The 23,925-nt window shown below is 42.3% G+C and overlaps 1 protein-coding gene across 1 annotated transcript in view; it reads right to left on the reverse strand.

Annotated features, from left to right (window-relative positions):
• The window catches only part of LOC132815303 (mast/stem cell growth factor receptor Kit-like), a 93,951-nt gene extending 70,337 nt beyond the window's left edge, over positions 1-23,614 (reverse strand). The window contains exons 1-2 of the mRNA XM_060824152.1: positions 23,396-23,614; positions 2,179-2,418 (exon numbers count right to left, since the gene is read on the reverse strand). Coding sequence (XP_060680135.1) covers positions 2,179-2,418; positions 23,396-23,447 — 292 coding nt within the window. The 5' untranslated portion in view covers positions 23,448-23,614. The remainder of the gene's footprint in view (positions 1-2,178; positions 2,419-23,395) is intronic.
• Between the last annotated feature and the right edge of the window lie 311 nt (positions 23,615-23,925).

A 23,925-nucleotide genomic window follows, 5' to 3' on the forward strand; every position in this document is an offset into this window, starting at 1 on the left:
AGGAAAAAGTATTTCACTTCTACCCTATCTGATCCTCTAATCATCTTGTATCATACAGTATTGCAAGTGTATTTAAAGTAATATTAAGACAACAAAGCCTCCTTACAATTGTAATTCTATTCCTTTTGAAAAGAGCATTCATTTATGGTTGTATTAATTTGTACATTTTATGTGATAGTAATTGTATCTATTTTAGATCTCATTGCTCCTCGCCCATTTAGTTTTTTATTTTCCAAGGAACGAATGACCTCTTTATTCCTCCTTCCTAGCTAAAGTATGTGTGCATTATGAAATCACATTTGTCATTTGTCGATCTGTGCAAGCCTACTTCTGTACTTTGCAGCAGTCTTCCACATTGTTAACTATTTTACTCCATTTAATATTATTTGGAACTCTCAACATCACACCTCCAATTTCTTAGACCTAATCATTTATGTGTAGGGTAAACTGCTGAAAGTGGTAGTGCCATTTTAAAATTGCAAATAAAATATTTGTTTTATTTTACTTATAATTCAATGATCATTAGAAGATTGCAGAGCATGAGTATTACCTTCCAGTTCTACATGTGTGCATGCACCTTAGTTGAATGCGAAATTTGCACAAATAATAACAGTTGTGGACTTACTTCTAAAAGGAAATTCTTAAAATAAATGCCAATAATATGTTAATGTGAGATACTGTTGACTTGAAAAAAAATAGTGGCTTTAACTTGTGTCTTTACAATGCTCAAACATAAGGAGACTTCCTTATGTTTATATTAAGAAGAAACAAATAAAGACATTAGTGGCCCCAGCTCCACATTCTGCAAAAATATAGTGAAAAGAAACTAAGCCTACTGAGTGCACTGAGAACATTAACCAAGCTGTTAATACACATCCTCTGGCGCAGAGGAAATTTGAATCTATACCTTCTGATCTAGGGTGGGGACACTACCACAGCACCACAGGAAATCTTCTAATTGCTTTCCTTTCATACAATGTACATCCAGTCCAAAATGCTTTCAATGTCAACAGAGTAATGATCAGGATATCATTTTCAATCTTTGCACCCCATATTCAACTTTATCTGTCAAATGCACATATCAGAAAATTGCATGCATTTTCAAAACCTCATGCATAGTTATACAAACAAAAAATTACTAGAACTTAAGGGAAACATGCAAAATTTGTGCAACACTACATCTCCATTATAAACACAAGCCACTTTTGGCATCCAATGCTGGCCTTTATCTTGAAGACAGCAAGCAGAACTGCAGATTTCTGCTGACGAATGCATGGCCAAACATGTATGAAGGTAATATAACTCCTTTAAACCCAAAGAAAAGTATGTGAAATGGATTATTGTAATGTAAATTAATATTACTGCTTGTCAACTGATTGAAAACTGCTGTTTTGAAAGCCAATGAGTGAACTCATTGTACCTCACCTACAGCATGGCATTCCTTCAATGATCCTCTCGTTCCAGCAGTTCAAAGCTTGGAGATTTCTATTCAAACAGTAATTAGTGCCAGTGTGGCTAATTTTCTTTTTTACAAGTGGCAAATAAGGCTCATGAGAACATAATTTCCAGGTACAGTTACAATTAGTTTGGGCACTAAAAGCCTTCCTCTGTCAATACAATGAAGCATCACTGCAAACTAATGGGGATGGTGTCCTAGAGCTGCATGATGCAATGTTCCATGTAATCATCCCACGCAGCATTTGGCACTTATCAAATAGGGTACTAGGGGTGCTACTGCCTCTCGTGTGTTAGATTCCTGTCTGCATTTTCAATTAGCTTCAGATTCATTTCAGTTCATTACTTCTTAATTATCTGCCAGATGAGTATTAGCAAAAACTGCTGAAGACTTAAGATGAATTTTGAGCTTTTCTAAAATCTTTTTGGAATGTCCTTGCCCTTGTTATCACAACATCATTAAACTCCCTGCAACTTCTTAAATTTCATTTACCTGCAGTTTTACATTCCATTTACCTGGCCAATCAGCACCTGGATAGTAGATAATCATACAAATTGTCTGCCCTTGAAATTTGAGATCTATCAAAGTCATTTCATTCTGTTGAGATTACCATGATTATTCCACATCAGCAAATAAAAATGAACTCATTAAATCTGAGGTATGGAGGTAGTTCCATTTCAAAATCACTTGATGAAAGATTGTTATTAAAATGGCTTAGTTACCTTCCACAAATATGTAAAGGGAGCTGTTTGTAAAAGAGACGGGATTTTGGCATATATATCGGCCCGTATGCTTTGGTTGTGCTGAAATTATATTGACCCTGTTGTGATTGATGTTTCTTTTTGCACTTGACGGAGTTACCCATTTTACGCTAGAGTGGTCTGTACACTGAAGATCGATGCGATCACCCTTTCTCTTAATCAGTATGTCATTCTTCGGTTGAATCAAAGGGAAAGGTAAACCTGCACAAGAAAAGAAAAACAATGTTGCTATATATAGCAGCCACCTACTATTCTACAAATGTTTTATTTCTGATTTTTTTTAACATCACAGATAATTAGAGAGATACGCGTAGACAGATTTCTGAAGTAAACAATTTCCATGGCAACTTTTCTCCAGGTCTCATTTTAAGTACTATCTCCAAGGAAGTTTCTTAATTTACTCAGAAATGTATAGTTCAGAACTAACATCAAGTGGTCACAACAGATAAATGATGTTGCATTTCACCAGATATTTAGGCATATATTTAACTTACACTTCCTGGTGGCTATCTTGTCACAAAATGTTTCATTAAACATTATAATGCACTTGAGGATTAGTAGTAAAAGGTTGGTAAAAGGTGCAATAGGACTGATTACAGACCAAAAACAGATTTAAAGCAATGAATTCAGAGGATATAGCTGAGGTAATAGGTGAATACTTTGCAACTGTCGGTACCAAAGATGAAGATGCCACCTAGGTCTTGGGATAACAAAAAATCATTCAGACACTCGAAGGGGATAAAGTTGGAAAAAAGAGGGATTAGATTGGTTGCTTGTATTTAAAGTGGACAAGGTACCTGAACTAGACATAATGCATTTAAGGACACTGAGAAAAGTGAGAGTGGAAATTGCAGAAACACTGGTCACAATTTTTCTGTCTTCCTCAGATGCAGAGGCAGTGTCATTCAGTTTAACTGCAGAGCCACTTACACAATCAGTAATTCAGGATAAAATTAATAGGCACATGGACAAATGGGGACTAATTAAAGAGAGCCAATATGGATTTCTTAAGCGAAAATTATGCTTAACTATTTTGCTGGAATATTTTGAAGAGTAATGATGAAGTTTAATGAAGATACCGCTTTTATTTGTTGTACATCAACTTTCAAAAAAGTGCTGCACTGCAGATTTGTGAGAATAAAAAGAGCAATAGCCACATGGATATGCAATTGGTTGAGTGACGGGAAACAAAGAGTAATGGTGCACGGATGTTTTTGGAGTGGATCAGTGTTTATCAACTCTGGGCAGCCCGATTGATTGTACATTCCAAGCCTCAATATCTGCACTTGTATGAACTCTGCACCTGCTATTTTTCCTAATATTGATCATGACCTAGATTGTGGTGTACAGGGCACAGCTCCAACGTTTGTAGATGATACAAAATGTAAGGAATTGTGAACAGTGAGAAGAGTACTGCAAAAGTTTTGAATCATAGAATTTCTACAGCATGGGTGTAGGCCATTCAGCCTATCAAGCCCACACTACCCTCCAAAGAGCATCCAACCCAGACCGACCCTGCATTTCCCATGGCTAATCCACCTAACCTGCACATCGTTGGACTGTGGAAAGAAACAGGACCATCAAGAGGAAACCGATGCAGACACGGGGAGAATGTGCAAACCCTATACAGACAGTCGCTAAGCATGGAATCGAACCTAAGTCCCTGGTGCTGTGAGGCCACTGAGCCACCATGCCACCCAACTTCCAAGGGATAAAGACAAGTTAGTGGAACAGGCTACTCAGAAGTAAACAAGGTTCAATGCAAGAGGTGTGAGTTGATGCATTTTGGTAGGAAGGACAAGAAGACTGCTCTAAAGGGGGTGGAGGAGGAGAGGAACCTCGTGTACATGTCCATAAGTCATTAGAGGTGGCAGAAATGACAATTAATAAAGCATGGAGTAACTAGGCTTTATTAACTGTGGTACAAACAAGGAGAACTTGTTGAACTTGCCTCAGCTGGAGTACTATATCCAGTTCTGGGCATGGCCTTTAGGAAGGATTTCAAAGATTTACAGACAGTGCATAAAAGAATTATGACAATGGCCCAAGGATAGGCTTTCATTTATGAAGATAGATTGGTGAAATTAGGATTTCTTCACCTTGTGAACAAAAGGCTATGGGAAATCTGTTGGAGAGGTTTAAGATCTGAAGGGTCTGACCAGATTAATTACAGAGAAACAATTCCCATTCAGGAAAGGACCAAGAACTAGGGCACAAATTTAAAATAATTAGTAAAAGAAGCAAAATGATGTGAAGGAAAACTTCACACAGCCAGTTCCTAAGTCTGGAATTCACTACCTAGGAGCGCAGTGAAAGGCAGGTTCAGTTCAAGCATTCAAAAGGAAGTTAGATTCTTATTTGAAAGGAAGAATATGTATGATTATGGGCAGAGGCCTAGAGTGTGGTATGAATTGAATTGTTTATTCAGTGTGTTAGTGCAGGCACAATGAGCGGAATGCCCCCCTTCTGTGCTGTTCCAGTATGTGATTCAGTTTCCTTTTCTGTTAGACCTTTAACATCATATACAACCCATTGCAAATATCTTAAACAAAACAAACTCCAAGCCATTTCCAGTGACATTTTTAGAAATTTGTAATTGCAGCACTTGTACATACAGCTCAAGTTCAGCCACATTCTATCCTGTTTGCTGTGAAAAGATAGGGTTGATTTTAAATCAGGACTGAAATTTGCGTTGTGGGAATAAAGTTGATGGGTTACTCTTCAATCAAACTGTAAAACCTACCTCTGATTTGCATGCCCCAAATCATGAGTCCTGTCTAAACCTGGAGCAAATACAACAGTCACTATTATTAGATACAATCAAAATTGGTGAAAGGTTCAGCTACCATCAGGTTGAAAAATTGCCCTGGAAGCAAGAGAGCAGTTTGGCAAGTGCATTATTGAGGAAGATGGAATGAGTGAGGAAGATGATAGAGTTAAGGTCACTTAACAAGTTCCTGCAATTCTGGAAAGTCACCATTTGATAGTTTTTTTTTGTTCATTCACATGGTGTGGGAATCACTGGCTCAGCCATCATTTATTGCCCGTCCCTAATTGTCCACAGAGCAGTTAAAAGTCAATCACACTGCTGTGGATCTGGAGTCACATATAGACGAAACAAGGTAAGGATGGCAGATTTCCTTCCCGAAAGGACATTAGTAAACCAGATGAGATTTTTTGGAAATTGAGGATGGTTTCATGGTCATCATTAGACTCTTAATTTCAGATTTTGTTTTATTTTACTGAATTCAAATTCCATCAGCTGCCATGGAAGGATTTGACAGCAAGTCTGCAGAACAATCCCTCTATTTAATCCTAATTTGAAGTAGTTATTTGGAAAGATTATATGTTTACATTTGTGTTGTGAGTCCGAATTTTTCTGCGTGAATTATAGAATACTGTATGTTATTCAAATCTTATCAACTATGTTCAGTGTAACCTAGATTACAATATAGCCAAAAAATATGAACAAATACGCAATCAACGAACACTGAAACAAATTAAATAATGGAGTAGGTTTCTGGTATGAGGAGGAAGATGACATTTTCGTTTTGCACATAGTTCATGAGGAGGCCATTAATCACGGTACATATCTATGTTGTGAACTGCCATACCTCAATGTAAAGTATCATTTGAAGGATTATGCACAACCACTGCACTTTTGAATCCAATCTGACAGCTCACTTAAGCTACATAGCACCTTTTTTTTAAGTTGGATGTTGCAGAGAGATGCACTAAACAGATGCTGATCCATCCATGCTGAGCAGGTCCTTTGATTAACAGGCAATTCCTCAATTGGGTCAGCAACTGGGGATGTAGAGGACAGGTCTGGTTCTGTTAAAATTATCCACCTAGTGCTTCTTCAGTTTCAGGGCTTTGTTGGTTGTGGCACAATGAAGGCATCATGATGACCTTCTGAGAAAAATCCACTGACATCAAAAATGCTATTTCTATGATTAACCACTTGAAAAACAGGAACCTTTTCTACTGGAATTTAGGCAAGGTATGCCCACTTTCCCAAATAGCTTTGGTAGAAGATCAGTGGACACTCCAGAGAAGTAATGAAGAAACAACATAACCCATATTATTCTTCAGGGTTTCTGACAAGCATTATTCAATGTTAAAGCCAACACTTGGAAGAATATCCATGGAAATTTAAGGCATTCATTTTCATGCGAAAAAAAATCCTGCATTTATATTGTGTTTTTTTTATCCACATGCTTCCTGATGAAATGTCTTTGAAGTCTAGTCATTGCTGCAATGCAGGAAAGTCAATGAATTTGTACATTATGAGATAAATGAACAGATCATCTATTCAAGGGAATGAGGCACTACCACCACCCCCCCCACCCCCCCCACCCCACCCCCGCTTAACTTCAAATAATCCAATGTGCCCTTTTATACAGAAAAAAGACAGTTCTCAGTTTAATGTCTCATTCAAAAGACCACCAAAATGGTAACCTTTGTTCAGTTTTGCCAATAAGTTTTGCCTACATCTTGCGCTCAATTCCCAGATGTGACCTTGAAAGTGTAACCTACTGACAGCAACTAAAGAGCTACTTCTGAACCAAAGCTGATACCCAGGTCAGAGCATTGGTCTGAAGAGATCCAATTGTGTCAAAGTCTGCACTCAACAGAACTGCAACATCCAGTGAAACATTGAATTCTATCCAACAAATGCACCTTTTCCACAGGAAAAAGGATGAAGACATTGTCCCCTGTAAATATAAAAGTTTGGCAATTGCTTCGTACAGGTGTGTGCTACACATTGTCTGATGTAAAAGTATCACTTGGTTGAAGCTAGAAGAATACAGCAACATGAAATCTTCACACTGTGACAGCTTTTCATTCTTTTTAAAGAACTGTCCTTTATCCAAATGTAGTCTGAAATATGTGCTCTGTCAGATGGTACAATTCTGTGACATTTGTTGTTAAGCATAAGCAACTAAGCTTGCTTAAAATGCAGAATGGTCTGAATATTGAGTATCGTTAACCTCAACAATACTTTGTGAACTTTCTTTGACACCATAATCTTGAGATCAACTCTCAAAAGGGCTATCCATCACTTTGTATGGTGACTTTACCACCAGCACCACTCCAAACTAAAGAAATCATTGGCAGCAAAACCAACAAATGCATACTGCAAATGTCACATAAATAATTTAAAAACAGGTCACGTACCAGGACTACCATCATTACAATAATGAGGATGATAAATTTGTTACATTTTGGGAGTGCACCCTTCATTTAGAGGTATAATGAAATGTATTAAATTACCTGAAGTCTGCCCAACAGCAAGACTGAGTAGTTTGATTGTTCAATATTTAACTGAGCCCAGATTATTTCAATGGGAAAAGGCACAAGGTCTTAGACAACTACAGCTTTTGTGTATTAAAAATAAATCAGCTTCTGTGGTAAAAGTGGAAAGGCGGTGAGATTCCAAAGTCCCAGAAAAAAGTTGAGAATTTTTTAATATTTAGTTTTAAGATGAAAGATATTTGGTCTCAAAGATAATTAATCAACATCACCATCTGCATATAATGTCTATGAAACCAGGCCCATGCTCCAATAACTCTCAAGTAATTTAGCACCATCAAGGACAAAGCAGGTTATCTGATCAACAGCCTACAAATATTCAGTCACTCCACTACACAATGGCAGTAATGTGTACTATCCACAAGATCCACTGAAACAATTTACCACAAGACTCTTTGAACAGCAACTTCCAACCCTGCAACTTCTATTAGCTGGAAGAACAAGGTTAGCAAATACTGTACATGAGAACATTACAACCCATAGGTTCCCCTCCAAGATCATCATCCTGACTTGGATTGACATTGCCATTTCTTCACTGTTGAAAATGTGTTGCTGGAAAAGCGCAGCAGGTCAGGTAGCATTCAAGGAGCAGGAGAGTCGATGTTTCGGGCATGAGCCCTTCTTCACTGTACCTGGGTCAAAAGTCTGGACCTCCCTTCCAACAGTACTGTGAGGGTTCAGAAGGAAGCTCACTACATCTTCTCAAGGGCCACTAGGAATGGGCAATTAGTGTTGGTCCAACCAACAATGCCCACATTGTATGTGTGAATAAAACTAAATCTTGGAGTAGGATTTAAACCCAGAAGAGGTAAAAACAATGACTGCAGATGCTGGAAACCAGATTCTGGATCAGTGATGCTGGAAGAGCACAGCAGTTCAGGCAGCAGCCAACGAGCAGCGAAATCGACATTTCGGGCAAAAGCCCTTCATCAGAACCTTGTCCTGCTGAAACAAAGGTGCTACCAGTACAGCCACAGACAACACAAACATTTGTTTATAAGAATTTTCATTACAGTTTTTATGACTATGAGACAACTTAGTAAATATGATTTTACTTCTCATAGCATAGCATTAAGGTTGTTGTGTACATGACAATCATGCAAAACCTTTAGTGCTTACTGTGTTTTACAAGCCCCATTCTGTTATTAGCCAACAAATTGTGATCCATCACAGACTGAATATTGCATGCCCCCATCATTCCCATGCATCCCCTGGGTTCACCTCCAAAATATGAAGTTGGTGGGCAGTGAAATCAACAGCCTAGTTAGAATACATAAATAAATCATTTTTATTTGATTCAAGATCTTTATTCAGATTGCCTTTTTTTTTAAAAAATGGTTTGTAAAATGTTGGCATGAAATTATTTTCTGAACAAGAAAGTTTTTTTTGCTGCACATCAGAAATCACAAACAACCCACAATGGCAAATGGTGAAATTAAAATGCAATAAAAACAAATCTGGAATAAAAAGCTCACCTAATGGCAATCATATAACGATCGCCGATTGTTGTAAAAAACCATTGAGTTCAGTAATGTTCTTGAGAAAATTAAATCTCATTCCTTTCCTGATCTAGCCTATGAGTGATGCCAGACCCACAGCAACATTGTTGAATCTTAACTGCCCACTGGACAATGAGAGACGGGCAATGAATGCTAACTTAGCCTACTGATGCCCACATGCTGAGAATGAACAAGAAACATTTCATGATTTGGAGATGCCGATGTTGGACTGGGGTGTACAAAGTTAAAAATCACACAACACCAGGTTATAGTCCAACAGGTTTAATTGGAAGCACACTAGCTTTCGGAGCAACGCTCCTTCATCAGGTGATTGTGGAGGGCTCGATCGTAACACAGAATTTATAGCAAAAATTGCAGTGTGATGTAACTGAAGTTATACTTTGAAAAATTGATTGTATGTTAAGCCTTTCATTTGTTAGAATACAGTGATAGTTTCACTTCTTTCATGTGTAAATCACAAAACTTTTTTTAAAAAGTTGCATTCTCGGGTTAGCTGTTAACAATGGTGATAGCTAGACAATATGTTGGAGGTGTTAGCCCCCTGTGTTCTCTGTCTATGACCTGATGTTTAGATTGATTCTAATCTAAAAAGTGAGATAACAGAGTTTTACATAAATTCATGCAGTTTTTGAGCTCAGAGTTCTACATGAATGTATGCAGTTTTTGAGCAAAGAGCAATGTAACTCTGCAAGTACAAATTCACCACACAAAATATACGTGTGCATGTGGGTCTTCGTCTGTCTATGTGTGTGTGTCTGTCTGGGGTGGGGGTTGTGAGTGTGAGAAAGTGTGTGCGTGTGTGTGTGTATGTGTGTGTAGTGGGTGCAGAGTGTTTTAAGTCTGTGAGGGGTGCATGTGTGAGTGTGGGAGTGTGTGTCTATAAGGGTGTGTGTGGGTGTCTGTGTGCGCGTCTGTGTGTACCTGTGTCCGTTGTATGTGAGAGTGTGTGTGTGGTGCAATGGTGATCACCTGTAATGTGACATGAACCCAAGGTCCCGGTTGAGACCCTCCCTATGGGTACCGAACTTAGCTATCAGCCCCTGCTCGGCCACTTTCCTCTGCTGTCTGTCCCGAAGTCCACCTTGGAGGATGGTCACCCGAAGGTCCGAGGCTGAATGTGTTCCGACTGGGAGGGAACCCTCCTGTCTGTTGATTGTTGTGTGGTGCCTATTTATCCGCTGTCGTAACCTTTGCTCAGTTTTCCCAATGTACCATGTCTCTGGCATTTCAGGTGCAGGCTCACATAACATTCCAAACCTCGGAGTTCAAACTAGACATTTCCACCAATTGTACACCATTTTGAGATGGAACTATATCACTTCATTGAGTCAAAATCTGGATCTTCCTTTTTAATAGCCTTGAGGGTACAACTAAACCAGATAGACAATCACAACTAAAGAAGTCAGTTTCCCTCCTACTTCTCAACAATAACTTGGGAAGAGAAATCAACTCCTTGTCGGGGATGCACAAGATAAATAGAACATTGAACATAGAAAAGTACAGCACAGAACAGGCCTTTTGGCCCACGATGTTGTGCCGAGGTTTAATCCTAATGTAAAATATAGTAACTTAACCTATGCACCCCTCAACTCACTGCTGTCCATGCGCATGTCCAGCAGTGGCTTTAATGTCCCCAATGACTCTGCTTCCAGCACCACAGCTGGCAACGCATTCCATGCATTCACAAATCTCTGTGTAAAGAACCTACCTCTGACGTCTCCTTTATACCTTCCTCCTAATATCTTCAAACTATGACTCCTCGTACCAGTCAATCCTGCCCTGGGGAAAAGTCTCTGGCTACTGACTCTATCTATTCCACTAATTATCTTGTATACCTCGAACAGGTCTCCTCTCTTCCTCCTTCTCTCCAGAGAGAAAAGTCCGAGCTTATTCAACCTTTCTTCATAAGGCAAGCCCTCCAGTCCATGCAGCATCCTGGTAAACTTTCTGAGCATCCTCTGTATCTTTCCTATAGTAGGGCAACCAGACCGGACATAATATTCCAAGTGTGGTCCTGCCAGGGACTTGTAGATCTGCAGCAAAACCTCACAGCTGTTAAACTCGATCCCCCGTTGATGAAAGCCAAAACACCATATGCTTTCTTGACAACCCGATCCACTTGGGTGACAACTTTGAGGGATCTATGAACTCGCATACCCAGATACCTCTGTTCCTCCACACTGCCAAGAATCCTGTCTTTAATCCTAAATTCAGCATTTGAGTTCGACCTTTCAAAATGCATCACATCACATTTATCCAGGTTGGACTCCATCTGCCATTTCTCAGCCCCGCTCTGCACCTGTTTATGTTGCGTTGCAGCCTGCAATAACCCTCTATACTATCGACAACACCTCCAAGCTTTGTGTCATCTGCAGATTTACTAATCCATCCCTCAACCTCCTCATCCAAGTCATTTATAAAAACGACAAAGAGCAGAAGCCCAAGAACAGAGTCCTGCAGGACACCACTCAACACTGACCTCCAGGCAGAATACTTTCCATCTACAACCACTCTCTGCCTTATGTCAGCCAGCCAATTCTGAATTCAGATAGCCAAATCTCCCTGTATCCCATACTTTATGACTTTAAGAATGAGCCTACCATGGAGAACCTTATCAATGCCTTGCTGAAGTCCATATACACCACATCCACTGTTCGACTTTCGTCGACCTGTCTCGTCATCTCCTCAAAGAACTTAATAAGGTTTGTGAGGTGTGACCAGACCCTCACAAAGTCATGCTGACTGCTTATAATCATACTATGCTTTGCCAAATAGTCATAAATCCTATCCCTCAGAATTCTTTCCAAAACTTTGCTGACCATAGACGTAAGACTGACTGGTCTGTAATTGCCAGGGATTTCCCTATTACCTTTCTTGAAAAGTGGCACAACATCCACCACCTTCCAATCCTCCGGTACGACTCCCGTGGAGAGTGAGGAGGCAAATATCCTCGCCAGCGACTTAGCAACCTCCTTTCTCGCTTCCCGGAGCAGCCTAGGATAAATCTGGTCTGGCCCTAGGGACTTATCAATCTTAATGTTTTCCAAAATTTCCAGCACATCAACTTCATCAATCTTGATCCAGTCAGAACTGTATCCCAGCTCCTCAAAGTTTTCATTTACAACAAGTTCCCTATCCTTGATGAAAATTGAAGCAAAAAACTCATTTAGGGCTTCCCCTATCTGCTCAGACTCCATGCACAAATTCCCTCCACTATCCGTGATCAGCCCTACCTTGTCCCTAATCATTCCCTTATTTGTCATGTATGAGTAAAATGCCTTTGGGTTCTCCCTAATCCTTCTTGCCAAGCCTTTCTCGTGCCCCCTCCTGGCTCTTCTCAGTCCATTTCTGAGCACATTTCTAACAAGCGTGTAATCCTCTAAAGTTGTGCTAGATCCTTGCTTCCTCCACCTTACATAAACTGCCTTTTTCCTTTTGACAGGAAGTTCCTCTGTTCTTGTCATCCAAGGTTCCTTAACTTACCCCTTCTCAAATGAACAAATTTGTGCATCACTCGCAACAACTGCTCCTTAAATAGTCTACACATGTCTGCTGTGCCCTTTCTGTGGAACAATTGCTCCCAGCCTGTACTTGGAATAGAGTGGTGCTGGAAATGCACAGCAGTTCAAGCAGCATCCGAGGAGCAGGAAAATTGACATTTCAGGCAAAAGCCCTTCGTCAGGAATCGGATGCTGCCTGAACTGCTGTGCTTTTCCAGCACCATTCAACTCCAGAATCTGGTTCTCAGTATCTGCAGTCATTGTTTTTACCTAGTCTGTACTTCAAAACTCCTGTCTGATAGCATCATAATTTCCTATTCCCCAATTAAATATATTCCCTCGGTAACTGCTCCTTTCACTCTCCAAGGCTGTGCTAAATGTGAGGCAGTTGTGATCACTTTCACCAAAGTGCTCTCCCACTGCGAGATCTGACACCTGTCCTGGCTCGTTGCCGAGCACCAAATCCAAAATGGCCCCTCCCCTCATCGGTCTGTCTACATACTGAGTAAGGAAATCCTCCTGAACACATCTTACAAAACGGCTCTATCCAAACCATTTGCACTTACGAGGTTCCAGTCGATATTGGGAAAGTTGAAATCACCCATAACAACAACCCTGCTACTTCTGCATATTTCCAGAATCTGCACGCCTATGAGTTCTTCAATCTCTCTACTGCTATTAGGTGGTCTGTGGAAAACCCCCAATGCGGTGGCTGTTCCCTTGCTGTTCCTAACTACCACCCATATTGACACAGTGGACAAACCTGCCTTAACATCTTTCGTTTCTGTAGCTGTGATGCACTCTCTGATTAGCAATGCTACACCCCCTCCTCTTTTTCCACCCTCCCTGTTCTTTTTAAATGCTCTAAACCCTGAAACATTAAGCAATCATTCCTGCCCCTGTGAAACCCATGTCTCCATTATGGCCACAACATCATAGCCCCAAGTACTGATCCATGCTCTATGTTTGTCACTCTTATTTTGGACACTCCTTGCATTAAAGCAGACACACTTTAACCGATCCCTAAGAATGTGAACTGCCTCAGCACATTAAAGGAGGGTTTATTTAGTCTCGATTAACAGTATATTGTATATGGATCCATTTTGCATCATCAGCTTACATTCACTAATTCCCTTGAAACACATTGGGAGCCATCAATCAGTTTAGTCTTATTCACACTGAATCAAGAAACCTTTCCAAATAGTCCAACAGCTTTGATGAGACTGTAACTTCAAGAAATGAAATGCAACACCTCAGATCTCCTGATGCTGATTGAATTACTTTGATACATCATGCAGGCACTCAAAGGAAGGGCAACTCGCAATATGCCAGCACCCAGCACTCCAATGCAGGCAAAATGTGAACTTCATGCTGTTTATTTTAAATAATTTCAATCTGCAGTCAAAGCTATGCATGCTGTTGAGTGGCTGCACTCCAAAGACACAAACTTATGAAAGGCTCACCTCAGTGCAAGTTAGCAAAGAACTATGAGCGTAGAAACAGGCCCTTTGACCGACCATATCTATGCCAACCAACAAACCCCAAATAACATTAATCCTATTTACCTGCACTTGGTCCATAGCCTACAGTGCCCCAGCATTTTTAAGTACTCATTCAAATGCTTCTTAAATGTCACAAGAATACCAGTCTGTCACCCTTTCGGGCAACACTTTCCATTAATTCTACCACCCTCCTGTGAAAACATTTTTCTCAGATCTCCTCTCAACCACTTGCTCCTCACCTTAAACTTATGCCCTCTGGTCTTGGATGCATCTGCGATGGGAAAATGATTCTTACGATCTAATCTATCCATGCCTCTCATAATTTTGTGTACCTCAATCAAATCCCCCATCTGCCTCTTCTGCTCCAAGGAAAACAAGCCCACCCTATCCAGTATCTCCTCACATTAAGATGTTCCAACCCCCAGGCAACATCCTGGTGAATCTCCTCTCCTGCTTTCCAGTGCAATCATATTTTTCCGATGGTATGGCGATCAGAACTGCACAGCATTCCATCTGAGGCCTAACCAATGTTTTATGAAGTAGTCACAAGACTTCCTTGCTCCTTTATTCTATGCCCTGGCTAATGAAAGCAAGCATCCCATATGCCTTTTTCACCACCTTATCTATCTGTGCTGATATCTTTAGAAATCTATGGATTTGTACATCAAGGTGCGTTTGTTCCTCACTGACTTCACAGAAGTAGTCAATGAGTCTTCAAGCAATATCCTTATGACTGAAGCACGAGTCTCACATGAGTATACCACCTTCCCTTCACTTACCAAACAACAATCCCGACCAAGCACACCTCATGATCCATACTCTCATCTCACCCTCTCAGATTTAGCACAGTTGTAAGTCTCATGCCTACAACTCATGGTTTTTTTGCACTAGCATTCAACTATAACAGCAACAGCATTCAGACTGCACCATGTTCATTGACACACATCCCTTCCTCTCTCACAAAGAACATGGTGACACATAACCAAATGGAGATGGTAAGAACAGGCATGGCTCCAGGTTCTCACCCCAATGAAGGAGAAGGCTTTCAGAGTGGCCACAATTGAATCTGCGGCTAGTGGTGGGACTGAAGGAATTAAAGATGATGATATCCAGATATCTAATTCTCCTTCCCACATTCTGCTTTCCCCTCAACCCACAATTCCTTCTGATATTCAGTGTCTGGCTCACACCCCACTCTCCCCTCACTGTTTCTTTCTCCTTTCTGATAGTTAAGAATAGGCACTGGACTGGAAACTGATGCAGGATCAAGATGTGAAAGAGGAAGAAAAACTGATGATGAAGAAACACCATCTCATAGCCACCGGCACCATGTGTACTTTGAAGGGTAGATATGAGGTGGAATTGACATGAGAAGACACATGAGAATGAGTGGCATTGAGCCAAATTGGGGGAATGAGTAGTTTACTGATGGGCAAGTTTGCACACGGCTTCTACTGCTGAGAACCCAAGTGAAGATATCGCTGACAGTAATGTACAGAACAGTGTGAACATGGGAATGCTGAGTGCATTGACAAGGCTGACAGAATGTTTACTGTTACTGTCAACGGGGTATGTTAGAGTCTGGCATCAACCTTCCATAAGGCATTCTACTGAACCTGGAGCCCGTACTTCCCAACAGAGGATTGTGGAGGTGTTAACTCAATAAAAACACATTGCCCTCTCTCAAGATGGCAACATTTGTCCTCCCATCATTGTCACTCTGCTAGTGATTCACTCTGAAGCCAAGCCTTCCAGGGCCAGAGTTTCTTGAGATTATTCCCCATAACTATCACCCAACTCTCTTTCCAAAAGTCATCCACCTTCCACCAGCTATGCTACAGTCACTGAGCTAGCAATGTGCACAGGGACTAGGACAGGCAAAAGCACATGGAATACATTAGGGAATACACAAGAGTGATCAGTTGACTTTTCAATAGAATATTGAATGGTTTGACTAATAAAATGGAATAGGGATTTTAATTTACTAATGGTCAGTAACAGAGGGAGTGCTGGGTAAGGCAAAATTCAGTGGACACACAGTCTGATGACACACGGTCAGGCAGCCAGGTAAGAAGGGGACTCTAATGAAGAGTCACCGAGACTCGAAACATTAGCTTGTTTTCTCTCCATGAAAGCTGCCTGATCCGCTGCGATCTCCAGCATTTTTTGATTTCCCTCAAGAAAGGGACAGTATTGCTTTATTAATCCATTCCTACTTGTCCTTCTTAGCCACTGTATAACTTGTGGGAAGGGCTGTGCCCTCATGATAGTCAACTCGTGAAAGAAAGATGCAAGAGGCCATTCTCCAAATGGTACTGAAGGGCTCTAACAGTGTGGCAGCAGGAACATTGCTCTGGTACATAAATGTATGAGGGAGCGAACCTCCTTACAGTGGCTCCTCTGAATTTGGGTGGAGCAGCTGCAATCTTATGTTTGTACAACCATGCACTATTATCCTGGCAGAGCTGTACGCTTGCTCTTCCATCTGCCTTCTGGAAAGAAAGAACACAAGACTTTCCCATCCTTCACAAACGGGGTCTTAGGGATTTCCCTAAAATAGCAGTGAATGACAAGCTGCAGGGTTACCGAGATGTTGCCAGCTCCAACCTGTAAACAACCTTGCACGGTGTCTCAGTGGTTAACACTGCTGCCTCACAGCACCAGGGTCCCAGGTTCGATTCCACCCTCAAGGTAACTATCTGTGTGGAGTTTGCACATTCTCCCCGTGTCTGCATGGGTTTGCTCTGGTTTCCTCCCACAGTCCAAAGATGTGCAGCTCAGGAGAATTGGCCATGCTAAATTGCCCGTAGTGTTAGGTACATCAGTCAGAGGGTGGGTTACTCTTTGGAGGGTTGGTGTGGACTTGTTGGGCTGAAGGGCCTGTTTCCACCCTGTAGAGAATCTAATCCAATCTAAAAAAGCCTGACCTGACGATAGTTTTTACAGATAACAGCTGCTGGTAACACTGTTCCTGGACTGCTCTGAGGCCGCAGGTCTGTCTGCAATAAGGGGCAGCTTCCGCAAACACCTATTCAGTGAAATATCGAGACAGCACACACTGTTCTAGTTCGAGGCTCAGATTGAAGACATAGAACATAGAATATAGAACCTAGAAAAGTACAGCACAGAACAGGCCCTTTGGCCCACAATGTTGCGCCGAGGTTTAATTCTAATGTAAAATATAACTTAACCCACGCACCCCTCAACTCACTGCTATCCGTGTGCATGTCCAGCAGTCGCTTAAATGTCCCTAATGACTCTGCTTCCACCACCACAGCTGGCAACGCATTCCATGCATTCACAACTCTCTGCATAAAAAACCTACCTCTGATGTCTCCTTTATACCTTCCTCCTAATATCTTAAAACTATGACTCCTCGTACCAGTAAATCCTGCCCTGGGGAAAGTTCTCTGGCTATTGACACTGTCTATTCCACTCAATATTTTGTACACCTCCATCAGGTCTCCTCTCTTCCTCCTTCTCTCCAGAGAGAAAAGTCCGAGCTTATTCAATCTGTTTTCATAAGGCAAGCCCTCCAGTCCAGGCAGCATCCTGGTAACCCTTCTTTGTACCTTCTACAAAGTCACTATATCTTTCCAATAGTAGAGCGACCAGAACTGGATACAATATTCCATGTGTGGTCTCACCAGGGACTTGTAGAGCTGCAGCAAACCCTCACGGCTCTTAAACTCGATCCCCCTGTTAATGAAAGCCAAAGCACCAGATGCTTTCTTAACAACCCTATCTACTTGGGTGACAACTTTGAGGGATCAATGAACTTGCACATTCAGATCCCTCTGTTCCTCCACACTGCCAAGAATCCTGTCTTTAATCCTATATTCAGCGTTTGAGTTCGACCTTCCAAAATGCATCACTTCGCATTTATCCAGGTTGAACTCCATCTGCCATTTCTCAGCCCAGCTCTGCATCCTATCTATTTCATGTTGCAGCCCGCAGTAGCCCTCGATACTATTAATAGCACCTCCAAGCTTTGTGTCATCTGCAAATTTACTAACCCACCCCTCAACCTGCTCATCCAAGTCACTTATAAAAACTACAAAGAGCAGAGGCCCGAGAACAGAGCCCTGTGGGACCCCATTCAACACTGACCTCCAGGCAGAATACTTTCCATCTACAACCACTCTCTGCCTTCAGTCAGCCAACTAATTCTGAAACCAGATAGCAAATGTTCCCTGAGGATCCCAAGTGGAGGCAGTGATGATTGCAGGGGGGTAAAAGGGGATTGGTGTTGGAACAGGGTGATGATCCCAATTAACAGAAGTGTTCAAACTCAGGAGGAGCTTGGACAGAACGGAGAAGGAGAAGCTGATTCCATAATTATAAGGGTCAAGTACCAAATGGCACAGAATTAAGTTAAATTATGTCAACACTTAAAGATCCGCAGTTAACTTTGCTTTGTTTGAGCATTAGTAAGTTCATGGAGTCTGGAATTCCATTGAGCATTGTGGAATTCATATTAACATTGTTTCCTGTGTAATTGGAGCCATCTTGGAACAGTTGGTCCTGCTCCATAACCCACTAACTTGGCACGTTTGCTGATGCCCAGCCCTTTGTGGCCTCCTCCTGTACCTCAGCTTCTGACTTGTGCCCTCTCGACCATGAGTGCAGTCCAGGCTCCACATCACCTGCCTGACAGCATCATTTTGTCAGCCAGCAGTAAGAGATCACATTGTTTCTTTCTTCCTGGCTGTCACCATGTGCGGGATCTTCTCAAACATGGTGGATCTGTTCCTCTTCTCTAGGCGGGGAATCCTCTCTCTCCCCCTTGCCAGCAGGGTCAGTCATAACCGGGTTTCCCCTCTCCAACTCAGTGGAGGTCATAAGTTCTTGTTGCATTAAAAAAAAATCAATTTAGAAGTTATTTTATTCGCTAATATATGAATGTTTCAGTGTGAAATATCACAACATGCTAAGGGTAATTTCATTCTCTGTGATATGGAAGGCCATAGAGATGATTTCAGTGTTAATATCGTTATATAAAGTTATATTCTGAAATGTTATATTAATACTGTTATGGGAAGGTACAAAATTCTAAAACACAACCACAATTTTAAGTGAGGATTTAGTGTAATTGGAAAAAGAAGCAACGAAGAAAAGACTTTGTCACCAACAGCGAGTGGTTAGCATCTGGAATGGATGGTGGAGGTGAGGTCAACTGAGGCTTTCAAAAGGGAAGACTTTATCTGTGAAAAAAGGAATGTGAAGCATTACAGGGAGAAAGCAGGACTGTGGCACAAGGTGAATTATTCCTTTTGAGGACCAGCAATGGAACACAATGGGCCAAATGGTCTCCATCTGTGCTGTAACCATTGAATGATTATAATACCACACCCATGCATTCACTCGCCTTAACTTCATTTACTCCACTGAATTGAATGCATTTCTATTTGTCAGACTTTCAATTACAGTTGCTCCCAGATGAGCTCCAATAAGAATTTGCAAATTCAGAATCAATTCTTTGCTCCTCATTCCTAATAATAAAAATGCATTCCAAGCTTCAAAGAACATTTCCAAGTCAGGCCATCCTTAGACCTTTTCTAATAAATTTGCCAAATTATTGCTAAATTTTTGACACCTCTGGGAAGTGATGCTTTTATCCAAAATAATTTAATTTGAATGCTGACTGGCAGCAACAAGAGACTAGACTTTCATTCATCAACCTGAGCTGGACTGATTCAGGAGGGATAATATCTTCATTCACTGCAACCAACACTCAACAAACTCTATACAAAACAAAATCAAGCCACTGTAGTTGCTGGAAATTTGAAATATTAATAGAAAATACTAAACACAAAGACGGATCAGTAGAAGAAAAAAAGAGTTCCATCAAACTGAAACATGAACCCTATTTCTAACTTGCCCATAGACACTGCCTATAGCTTGGTTAACATTCCTGATAAACCTAGTCAGCAGCAAATACTGAAAGATTATAAAGTGATGGGCTGGACTTTCCAAGGAGTGATAATCTCACACTGAAAGAAAGAAGTGAGCTTTGAATTCCTCAGAAGAGATTCCACTCAGGAGTATCTTAGAAATGTGGTGTCATACTTCAATTCTGATGGTTTCAATTCAATTAGATTACTTACAGTGTGGAAACAAGCCCTTCGGCCCAACAAGTCCACACCAACCGCCGAAGCACAACCCACCCGTACCCATACATTTACCCCTTACCTAACACTACGGGCAATTTAGCATGGCCAATTCACCTGACCTGCACATCTTTGGACTGTGGGAGGAAACTGGAGCACCCGGAGGAAACCCATGCAGACACGGGGAGAATGTGCAAACTCCACACAGAGAGTCGCCTGAGGCGGGAATTGAACCCAGGTCTCTGGGGCTGCGAGGCAGCAGTGCTAACCACTGTGCCACTGTGCCGCCCATATGGCTAATTTGGCATGAAGAATTGTCAGTGCAAGGTAAACCATCCTCTCTTCTCATAGCAGTTAGCTTCTCTATTCGGACATTTAAAGGTCCTGCCAGCCACTTTTGACATCTGCTGTTGAAAGGTAAATATATAAAGTAAGTTGGAGTACTGGAAGGGTAGAGTCATAGAGTCGTAGAGATGTACAGCACAGAAACAGACCTCTCAGTCCAACCTGCCCATGCTGACCAGATATCCCAACCCAATCTAGTCCCACCTGCCAGCACATGGCCCATATCCCTCCAAACCCTTCCTATTCATATACCTAACCAAATGCCTTTTAAATGTTGCAATTGTACCAGCCTCCACCACTTCCTCTGGCAGCTCATTCCATACACGTACCACCCTCTGCGTGAAAAAGTTGCCCCTTAGGTCTCTTTTATATCTCTCCCCTTTTACCCTAAACCTGTAGTACCAGGTAAGCAGTTACTTATTGGGTAGGGTGTAAGTTGCCAGGTAAGGTGCCAGCTTTGTAGCAGATAGGATGCATTGTGAATAGGATACCAAGTGGGAATGGTGCCAAGTTTCAAGGTGACAGGGGACCAGGTGAGTGATGTACTGTTTAGAATCAGTCAGGATAGATGAAAGAAATCAGGTCTAGAGGTGGGATGGAGGTCTGTGGGAGGGGGTGGGATAAAGAGGGTGGGTGATGACCCTAGGGTGAGCATGGGTCCAGAGGCAGTGGCAGATGAGAGAGGGTTAATTGGAGTCAAGTCTTGACAAGGGCTGCTGACAGGTTTCGGGCCCCACAGCAGCAGCAGTGGGAGTAGGGTGTGGGGGTCAGGGACTGAGTGTGGGATCAGACCATGGAATGATGGTGGCAGGCTTCAGTCTGGGGGTAGTGGGGAGATCAGGGTCTGGCGGTGGTCATGGGGGACAAGACGGGGCATTGCTACTCAGGTTTAACACAAGCTGGGGGGTGTCCAATCCAGCGGCATCTGGAGGTATGGGAGGGGGGAGGGAGACAGCTCCAGCCACTGCAGGGAGCTGGGGGCTTGGGAGGTGAACAAGGCCAGGGTTTGAGTTCTTTGGGTGGGAATGTGTGTTGGGGGAGGGGGAGGGGGGCGGGTTGTGGCTGGGGGAAGGTGTAGTAGTGGCTATCAGAGCTAAGGAACTGGGTATGTCAAATGTTATTCAGGAGTTCAACAATATATATATATAATAGTCTAACCTTTCCTGAGTAGTTATTTTACTTAATGTTACTTAAATTCCTTGGAACCCTTCAAAGTCTCCGATTTAAATTGAGACGCTCGGAGGAGTCCAGGTGTAGAGGAGTTACCCAACAGAAAATTCCATTTCCGGACAATTCCTTCGGAATCTGCTATAATGGGAATTCTGGAAGGTTCCCAAGTGCAACTCCAGACCACTCTGGAATAATGACTGTCTGGCCATCAGGAAATCCAGGTCACAACATTAAATACAAACAGCAGCCAAACCAGCGCACACCGTGGGGAAAGCGTCCCAGTTACAGGATTCACTGCAGGTATTCAACCAGACTCCTTAGACTGCAGCCTCCAAACCCGAGACCTCTGGCAGACCCTCGGGCAAGGACTTGGGAACACTACTGCCCTGGAAGTTTCCCTCCCATACCATCCCAACCTGGAAATATATCACTGTTCTCGCAGCTGGGAGAGACCCCTGGCGCTGCCTTTGCTAACGCGGGTCTTGGCTGTTCCTCCAGCCCCTCAGCACTGCAGCTCCCCGCCAGCTTCCGCAGGGATGACCCGAAACATTGGCCCAGCCACAGACCCCCAGATCCCGAGAAGGAAAACTTTAAAAATTACTCTGAACTGTAGCATAGTTGCACGTAAGGTGGAGCTTAGTAGAAACACGAGGGAGAATGAATAGCAGGATGAGCTGAAACTGTAAGATGACGATGAGTTGAAGAAGGCATAGGCATCAATGAGAACAATACATTGTGAATTGTTCATTCCAAATTAACATCGTGCCCTCAGTAACACCTCTGACTTTCACCAGACTTGGGCTGGCGCCAGGGAACCCTCTGGCGTGACTGTTCTTTGTAAAAGCCAAGTGGGAGAAGACAGTGTTGGTGCCCCAGGTAAGAACAGGTCACAGTGTCAGGGCTGAGGGCGGCAGCTTCACTCGCGAAACCCAGGATCCCAGCTGGACCTGTACGGTTTCATTCACCGGAATTTACCATTTCTAAAACTTCATCACTGACCCCTTTAAATATGAAAAAGACAGCAAACTTCAGCCAGAGAGCCCCCATCAGTGCTAGAAGCCTCCCTGGGTTTCTGTCTTCATTCTCCAGGCGGTTCAATCTGTGTTTAAAGTTGTTTTTGTCCTGGGTGGTTTTGTTTTTCGCTCTCCAATTGCACGGGCTATCCTATGCACTTATTTCTGTAACTTTCTCACTCCAAGACAAGAGATTCTCCCTGCTCCCGGGGACTGCAGAGGCACATAACAGAAAAATTCACACTCTCCTAGTCCCTTCTCTGTGCATCTGTCTCACACACAAAAAATAATGTCCTTCCATCTGGGATATACAGCAGTCTCAGGAAAGTGAACCTGAGGATGTGAGCAGCAATCAAAATGCTCAAGAGATCGGGATTATGAAAGAGAGAGGAATTAATAGGGTCGTTAGGTTTAAACTTTAGATACTCTCCAACTAATGGCAACTAATGTACAACATCTTCCTAAATCTAAATGCAGCTGCAACACGTTTGGTCAAATGTCAAAGACACATGTTAACTGGTGACAGTCTGAAAGACCGAACCTCCAGTCCAATGTAATCGGGATGTGGAGGCTCATTCATCCAGACCTCCCTGCTTTCTTTCTCTTCCATTGCTCCGCAGTTAAAACCGGCCTTTCCCTAACAGACAATGTGAGGGTGAGCTCTTCACGAAGTGAATTAAACAGTGAGAAGCCGCCTTTTACCTTGATGAGCAGTCAGAAACAGCAGGAGAGCAGCCGCCCAGCGCTGAGCCATGGGCAGCCGGAGCCGCACAAAGTGGTGAGCCGCCGTTCCGCTGGGAGGTTCCTCAGTGCCAAGCCCGCAAGCCTCTGGTCCGCCTGTCTCCCCTCACACCGGTTTTTACACACTGCTACCACTGACGCGCTTTCCTCTCACTCCCCATCCTGACTGGAGCAACGAACTCGTTCGTACATCTGACACTGTTGTTTCAATGCTGTGGATTGATTTGCATAACCGCCAGATCGGGGTTAATAATCTCATAAAGTTGTTCCAAACTGACTGCCAGCTACACAATGAATTCTTGAGTTCAGGATATCCCCAAGCATTGACCTGTATTACTGGTTTATTGTTCCTATCCAGTTCACCTCCAAACCCAGCACTAGCTCAAATGATTATCATTCTCCCTAGTCTCTCTACTTCCTAATATAACTCACAATTTTTCTCAACATTCCTTAGCCTGAGTCAACATTCAGGAATCGCCAATTCTCTGATA

This window comes from Hemiscyllium ocellatum, chromosome 1, assembly GCF_020745735.1.
Source record: "Hemiscyllium ocellatum isolate sHemOce1 chromosome 1, sHemOce1.pat.X.cur, whole genome shotgun sequence".
Lineage (NCBI taxonomy): Eukaryota > Metazoa > Chordata > Chondrichthyes > Orectolobiformes > Hemiscylliidae > Hemiscyllium > Hemiscyllium ocellatum.